General features: G+C 41.6%; 1 protein-coding gene across 1 annotated transcript; it reads right to left on the bottom strand.

Annotated features, from left to right (window-relative positions):
* Positions 1-350: 350 nt before the first annotated feature.
* Positions 351-8,196, bottom strand: LOC132833377 (exosome complex component RRP40-like). The gene is made up of 4 exons (XM_060851601.1): positions 7,942-8,196; positions 5,626-5,775; positions 791-942; positions 351-716 (listed from the first exon to the last, which is right to left on the bottom strand). The coding sequence occupies exons 1-4, from the start codon at positions 8,155-8,157 to the stop codon at positions 509-511; spliced, it is 726 nt and encodes a 241-aa protein (XP_060707584.1). The 5' UTR covers positions 8,158-8,196; the 3' UTR covers positions 351-508.
* Positions 8,197-8,453: the final 257 nt, after the last annotated feature.

Here is an 8,453-nt window from a genome sequence, read left to right as displayed (position 1 = left end):
GATGGATCTGAAATGCATTTTTTTTGATAATCTACCAATTTTAAACAATGACAAAATTGACCACTGTTGAAAGTAGACAAATTAGTTAAAAAACTCAACTTTCTAATGTTATTTTCAAATTTAGAGATAGTGAGTTAAATTACAGTAAGGCAGCACATAATTTATTAAAGACCTAATAAGATATTCCCTAACTTTATTTCAAGTTGTATGGAGGTAGGTATTAAAATATTAGATCATTATGCAACAGAAACAAGTCAGGGGAGACCATAAAAAGTTGCACACTTGAAATATTCTGATAAGTTCAATTCTTGCCTGAGCTCAAAATTTAAAAATTACTTGTAGAATTAAGATATTTTATAACCAAAACATTTATTAGTTACCAAAATGTCAGACAAATTGTTCATGTTATAATCGAAATCATTTTTCTTCCAGTGTTTGTATCTTCAAGGACAGGTAGAAACCATTTATCCAAGTTCAAAACACTCATTGAATTTGATGAGTCTCGGATTTATGGCACATTTTCTGACAGTTTTTTGAAGACGTGTCTCCTTTGTTCTGCAGTCATGTTCCCACAGCTTTCCAATACATTAGCCACTAATAACGTATGCTTCAATGTTCTGGCTTTTACCCATATCCGTCCATTCATCCCAACCACTACTTCAAATGGGTACAATTCCCCGAGGTTCTTCATGACATCACAGGTTGGAGAAAGCAGCCTGAAATTCAAAATGTAATTAAGACAATTCACTGGCAGTAAAGTGCTCAGAGTCTTGACAAATTTGTGACTTACTTGCGTGCAGTACTCAGTGAAACTTTAAATAATAATCCATCTGGTCCAATCACTCCCATCCCATTAGATCGGCCACAGCTGTCAATACAAACCAGTTCTGGTTCCATATCTTTATTGGCCACAACAAACTGTGCAAAAACAAGATCTCCAACCTAGAATAAAGGTAAAAAGGAAAGATTTCTTTTTAAAAACTTACTATTTTAAGTATGCATATTATTTATAGTTAATATTTGTGATCATATAATTTGGCATTTTTTACTGTTATTGCCAATACTAAATCAACTCAGATACATAAAAAAAAGTCAGTTGTTCTCAGTTTGTTTTTTTCTACAGCAAGCCCTTATTTCTAGATTTTACATTGTAACTTCTTTGCATCAATTCTGAGACACTCCCCTACAGCTGAACAGGTATTGTCGAGTCAATCACCACCTCTGGCTACCTTAGCTTTGCTTTACTCCCCTCACCATGTGAAAACAAGGTTTTTAAAATTTGAAACAGAACTTGACATTACTGTGGGAATAGTAGGGAGTTTGATATTTCACCATGAATTCAGGTCGAAATATATTCAATTAATCTAAATATATAATTCTGCCCAAGTGTGACCAAAATGGACTTTCCTTCCTTAATATCATGTGACTTCATTTGCTTCACTTGACAAAGAAAGAGAAAGATTTCAGACAGCTACACTGCAAGAACTTTCAACCCCCAAGGATGAACAGGCTCACTTGAATATTAATCAGAAGGCTTTGGTTAACAAAAGGAAGGCTGGAAGAGATTTACTGTGGAAAGTGAAGAGAAAAGGAAATATAGGAGCTGTTCTACATTAGCTTTGTTTTAATTTTGAGGTTTAGAAGCGACAATGACTAAATATAATTATTAACTTTGTAACAATGTTTACGTTTACGATTGTATAATTCTTTGAATTAAATTACTTTAGACTATTTAGGGACTGAATGTAAAAGGATAACTCACCACCTCACTTTATATATTGCACATTATGCACTTGCACTTCTTGCTATTACCCATTTTTAAAATTTATTGGTATTAGAACTTTGCAACCTTTTGTTATTAGAATTATAGATTCAAGGTGACATGCAACTTTTCATTATATCCATTTTAAAAATTAAGAGACTCATTCCAGGCATCCACATCCACAGATCAAACATCCAAAATCATGGAGGAAAACATCACTTAACAGTTGGCATCTAACACAAGCATTCACTGACAAGGAGTCTAATTTAATGAGGAACTCTTACAATTAAGCAAAACCTGAGACAATGAGCTCACATAACAGCTTATAATCCCCCTACCCTAAATAACTGGGCTAAGACGGCATAAAATGTTTAATAGTAAGCTATAAAATTTGATGAACGGACAGGTAAAGCTATATGAGCTAGGGTGACCTCACTGGTAAATCACAAGTGAAAAGACTAAACTGAGCCGCTTCTATGGTACAACTGTTCAGCGTGTTTCACTATCACTAGGTTGGTAGCTTGAAACCACCCAAGGGCAATGTCATCACTCCATCAGCAATCACAAGCACTTGGATGTGAGCCGTCCATAGATAAAGAAAAAATGTTTAGAGTTCTTGAATGCACTAATTGTGCTCCTACTTCTGAGCCAGAAGGCCTGGGCTCAGGTCTCATTTCAAACGCGTGTAACAAAACTTCTGAAAAGGTTGATTATCTATTGATTGGTATGTTAGGTATTTTTAATGAGAAGTGATGTCAGTAGATGACTATTCTTTTAAAGAAACCAAACAAATTGAGCAGTCACTACCTAACTGACTCGAAACTATGGATGCATCAGTAAACCAATTAAGAATTTGATAATACCATGCCTGGACCAGAATTCAGATGCATCTCTGAGCAAAGGTTATCGCCAATTACAACAGGATCTTGGTCAGATGAGCCAATGGGCTGAGAAGTGGCAGATGGAGTTTAATTCAGATAAATATGAGGTGCTGCATTTTGGGAAAGCAAATCTGAGCAGGACTTATACACTTCATGGCAAGGTCCTCGGGAGTGTTGCTGAACAGAGACCTTGGAATGCAGGTTCATAGCTCCTTCAAAGTAGAATCACAGGTAGATAGGATAGTGAAGGTGGCATTTGGTACGCTTTCCCTTATTGGTCAGAGGGTTGAGTATAGGAGTTGGGACATTATGGTACAGTTGTACATGGACATTGGTTAGACCACTGTTGGACTATTGCGTGCAATTCTGGTCTCCTTCCTATCAGAAAGATGTTGTGAAACTTGAAAAGGTTCAGAAAAGATTTTCAAGGATGTTGTCAGGGTTGGAGGCTGAATAGGCTGGGGCTGTTTTCCGTGGAACAAAGGCTGAGGGGTATGGATAGGGTAAATAGACAAAAGTTTATTTCCTGGGGTGGGGGATTCCAGAACTAGAGGGCATAGGTTTAGGATGAGAGGGGAAAGATATAAAAGGGATCTAAGGGTCAACTTTTTCACGTAGAGGGTGGTGCGTATATGGAACGAGCTGCCAGAGGAAGTGGTGGAGGCTGATACAATTGCAACATTTAAAAAGCACTTGGGTGATACACGAATAGGAAGGGTTGAGGGGGACATGGGCCAAGTGCTGGAAAATGGGACTAGATTAGGTTAGGATATCTGGTTGGCATGGACAAGTTGGACCGAAGGGTCTGTTTCTGTGCTGTACATCTCTAATGACTCAATGACTATAACTGGAGAAGGGTAAAGAGATACCACTTTTACAAACAGCACACAGATGTGATCCGTTAACTTTTCAGAGTTAAAAGTCCAGGGTGATCAATGAGTCCTGATTAAACCCATTGACTGCCCACTTCAATGTGCGGAGATGAGATTTTCCTGAAGAGATCTCACCACATCATTAATCAGAATATTAGGATTGTTTTGTCAGTTAAGAGCAATTTACCTCTTTACCTCCTTTTGCACTGTATCCAAACATTAAACTAGAAGAATTAACAAGTGGGGTTCGGGATGTGCTAAGAATCGATCAGTTGAATTTATGCACAAACAAGCAGAGGAAATTCCACAGCTCGTGCTGATCATCTGTATGTGATTTATAAACTGGTTCAGGTATCACCACAGAAATGTAGGAATTGATGAAGAATCATTCAAGGATATTTATTTAAGTGATTTGACTCATTCCCTTAGGAAGGCATTATGTAGTGTTATTAATATATACAATGATTGGACGGAAATCAGAACAGGCAACAGATGCCTCTAGGTTTAGAGAGGATTGAAACTGCACCAGGAAACGTAAAAAAAAGGACAAAAACCATGCAAATAATTGAGGGATCAAGTAAATTTCCTACAGCAACCCCTTTCAAATGTTATTATTGTAATAGGTCAGGACACACATCGAGTATAGGGCACCAAGGAGGTAAGAAATTTGGGGCAGGAAGTGGACTTGGCAGAGTCCAATCCAATCTGATCAGTACAAAATAGGAAAGGGCCTCGAGGACTTCAAAAATGACCAATCTGATTATATTCATGATTTGGAGATGCCGGTGTTGGATCGGGGTGTACAAAGTTAAAAATCACACAACACCAAGTTATAGTCCAACAGGTTTAATTGGAAGCACTGGCTTTCGGAGCGCTTCCAATTAAACCTGTTGGACTATAACCTGGTGTTGTGTGATTTTTAACTGATTATATCCCCATTCAGACAATGCTGAATAAGTTTGAAGTTTTGGCAATATTGTTCTTCACATGCAGGTAATGGCCGCTGCACAAGCTCAGCAGCAAAACTAGAGATCATATGCGATTTGTTCAGTTAACTCATGAGTTGCATCCGATCCCTCACCTCCAGAACAAGGGCAACAGAACACTGATCGACCAGGACAGCCTCAAGTGCTCTGAAGAACCCACGGCAAACACAGGAGACTGGCAGCCACAGCTCCACTGCCAAGAGGTCAACAGCAATCAATGACAATCCATGCTGACTCTTCAGCGGCTGAAGATTTTGTGGTCACTAAAAACATGATTGTAGATATTTCATTCCAATGTTCAAATTAATGGCAACAGACAGCATGTAAGCAGCATCCTCTGATTTGAAATCTCCCTAACATTAATTATATCAACTCCAAGAAAGCTACTAACACACCTTGAGCAATTCTACAAACCTGAAATTCTTAGAAGGCATGGACATAGCTGGCATTATTCAACTGAGGACTTAACTTGTGAAACGGCCTAAGGTCTGCATGTGAATACTTTATGTATTAAAAAAAAATCAAAAGTGAATTTAATTCATCCATTTAATTGTTAGCACAAGATGTACCGGTATTCATATTGATCGAATTTCTACATTAACAGTACATGCTGAATCTTGATTGCCCCAGCTCCTGTGTCAGAGAAATGATTGGTGTGGACATGGCAAATCTACGAACCTACATTCTGCAGCCCAGATTTTGGCCATCTTGCTATTGGAGGGGCATGCATATTTCATAAAGTTCATATACACCTGAAAATTCTTTTTTAGAACTATGTTAATCTGAAATGGTTAAAAATTCTTTCCTAAAGCTGGTGATCATTATGAACCCGAAGGGTCATGCCCGTGACGTCAAATTTCTCTTGCTCCTCAGATGCTGCCTGATCTGCTGTGCTTTTCCCAGCACAACGTTTTATCAGCTCTGATTTCTCCAGCATCTGCAATCTCCATTGTCTCCTTGATACTTATGTCCCTGGTCACCTTGTTGCAGTTTGTAGGTCATTCACTTCCATCAAGCTAAACCACTCACATCAAAACTACACAAAAATAAATCAGTCTGCATCTTAAGCATTAAAGATTACAATATTAAAATGTACTTAAAGCTTTACAAAAAACTATTCTTACTTGGACATTTGGTCGATTTCGTTTCGTAGCTCCTTCAAATGCTAAGTATGACAATGAAGCTTGTTCACTTCCTCCAACATCAACTTTGAATATATCACCAGACTTTGTAGTCACAATTCCTATCACGTATTCTCCTTTAGCTGGTACATACTGAAAAAACAAAATAAGATATTTGTAAATTTTTTTCCAATGAAATCTGCTCTGCATTAAATTATAACTAAGTTATAGTTACAAATTCTGGAATAATGCAGCTGAATTTCTTAACTGTAGACCAAGCAGCAAATAAATATTGGCAATAATGGAAATCTCTGCTTAAAATCACCAAATTGTCCACGCAGTATTCTCAGGGTACCAGGTAACTATTATTTAAGGCATGCATATCTACTTTGCCCCAGGGAGCCTTTGAACCACAACAGCCATCATAAAATCAAAAATTACCAAGAATTTAACTCAAAACACGAGTTATTCACATAATTCTTCTGTGCTAATAAGCTGACTAAACTTGAGTTCTGAGGAGTTCCTGTATCTGATACATTAACTCTTTCTCTTCACAGATGCTGCCAGACTTGGTGAGTTTTTCTAGCAATTTCTGATTCTCAAACTTTAATAGTACCTTTCACATACTTTAAGGCTAAAGTCTGGGAAACGATCAAATTCCATCTCCTTATTTGCATGAATTTCTCAATAATTTGATTTAGAGACTCTTGTGTATCAGAATGAATGGTCATGTCTTAACCAATCAGGTAACCAGAAAACAAAATTAAACACATGGGCTAGGGAGAGGAAAGGTAAAATAGCTCAATCTAATTTGACTTTGATCAGTATATGTCTACTTGCACCTCTGGAACTGCTCAAAGGATAGGAAGTTGATTTTCTCTTCAGACACCATGGAATGGGTAAGCAAATCAGTTTGTAGAAGTGCTAAGATTCATAAATAAATAACTGGGGTTCCACTGAACTGCTCCCGCCTTAATTCCTAGACCCAATACACCTTCCTCCCAACCATAAATACCAAAAGAACTACCGATGCTGTAAATTAGAATCAACAATATAAAATTGCTGGAAAAGTTCAGCACGTCTGGCAACATCTGTGGAGAAAAATCAGTGTTAACAGGACCCTAAACGTTAACTCTGACTTTCCTCTACAGATGGGAACAGGAAATTCGATGTTTCAGGCATAAGCCCTCCATCAGGAATCATGAGCCCTTCCTGATGAAGGGCTTATGCCCGAAACGTCAAATTTCCTGTTCCTTGGATGCTGCCTGACCTGCTGCGCTTTTCCAGCAACACATTTTCAGCTTTGATACTCCAGCATCTGCAGACCTCACTTTTTCCCTCTACAGATGCCACCTGACCTGACTGGAGACAAAAACAAACTGCAGATGCCGGAATCCATAGTGGACAGGCAGGATGCTGCGAGAACACAGCAAGCCCAGCAGCATCAGAAGGTGGAGAAGTCAACATTCCAGGTTGACCTTGTCAACCTTTCTTTAGGATGAGCTTTTCCAGAAATGTCTAGCTTAGTTCCCTGCTGAAAATGTGTTGCTGGTTAAAGCACAGCAGGTTAGGCAGCATCCAAGGAATAGGAAATTCGACGTTTCGGGCATAAGCCCTTCATCAGGAATGAGGAAAGTGTGTCCAGCAGGCTAAGATAAAAGGTAGGGAGGGGGGACTTGGGGGAGGGGCGATGGAGATGTGATAGGTGGAAGGAGGTCAAGGTGAGGGTGATAGGCCGGAGTGGGGTGGGGGCAGAGAGGTCAGGAAGAGGATTGCAGGTTAGGAGGGCGGTGCTGAGTTGAGGGAACCGACTGAGACAAGGTGGGGGGAGGGGAAATGAGGAAACTGGAGAAATCTGAATTCATCCCTTGTGGTTGGAGGGTTCCCAGGCGGAAGATGAGGCGCTCCTCCTCCAGCCGTCGTGTTGTTGTGTTCTGGCGATGGAGGAGTCCAAGGACCGGCATGTCCTTCCCTCCCCACCATCTCCTTCAGTTCCAACACCCCACAAGCTCCAGTACCCACTCCCCTGGTCACTCTACCCCTGTGACCTCTGCAGCCCCATGACCTCCAGCCCGTAATCTACATACTGCTCAGGACTTCCAGTACACCCCCCCCAGAAACGTTTCCCCTTTCCCCTAGTGACCCCCCAGGTCTAAGTGCCCACGTCGGCTGGTCCTCCACTCCCCCAGGCTCATACTGCTCCAGTACCCCCACTCCAGGGCCCACTGTACCCATCCAAGGCCTGGCATCACCCACCCACCCACCGACCGACCACAGGTGGGTCACCGCCACAGTGGCGGGGGGCCCGGCCTCCCTCACCCGCTTCTGCTGCGACTCCACCCAGTAGACCGAGGGCTCTTTCTGCCGGAGCACGCCGGACTTGCAGGCCACCAGCGCTTGTCCGGACAGCTGCCCGCAGCCCTGGCGCCTCAGGCCGGGCCCGCACAGGACCCTGTCCCCGGAGTTGGGCGGGAAAGTCAGCAGGTCCCCGGGCAGCACCACCTGAGACACGGCCTCAGCGGCGGCTCGCTCCATCACCGCGCGGGGGGGCGGGGCGGAGGGGACGCGTGACAGGACACGTCCATACGTCACAACGCTACGCGTAACGCCAGCACGCAGACCCCGCCTCTCCATGACGTGTCCGGGATATCAATGACGTCAGTGTATCCGCCTCTTCATGACGTATCCGGGATGTCAATGACGTCAGTGTATCCGCCTCTTCATGACGTATCCGGGATGTCAATGACGTCAGTGTATCCGTCTATTCATAACGTTAGCGTGCCTCTCACCACCACTGGACAAAAACAACGAAATGCATTTGGATAGCCGCA

This window comes from Hemiscyllium ocellatum, chromosome 36, assembly GCF_020745735.1.
Source record: "Hemiscyllium ocellatum isolate sHemOce1 chromosome 36, sHemOce1.pat.X.cur, whole genome shotgun sequence".
Lineage (NCBI taxonomy): Eukaryota > Metazoa > Chordata > Chondrichthyes > Orectolobiformes > Hemiscylliidae > Hemiscyllium > Hemiscyllium ocellatum.
The sequence above is the reverse complement of the archived record's forward strand: the minus strand, read 5'-3'. Positions and strand labels throughout refer to the sequence as shown.

Coding starts and splice junctions, on each gene's coding strand:
- LOC132833377 (XM_060851601.1), bottom strand. CDS start 8,157: ATGGAGCGAGCCGCCGCTGAGGCCGTGTCTCAGGTGGTGCTGCCCGGG. Junction 943..5,625: donor GAAATCGACCAAATGTCCAA/GTAAGAATAGTT, acceptor CCTTTATTCTAG/GTTGGAGATCTTGTTTTTGC. Junction 717..790: donor TCACTGAGTACTGCACGCAA/GTAAGTCACAAA, acceptor TTTGAATTTCAG/GCTGCTTTCTCCAACCTGTG.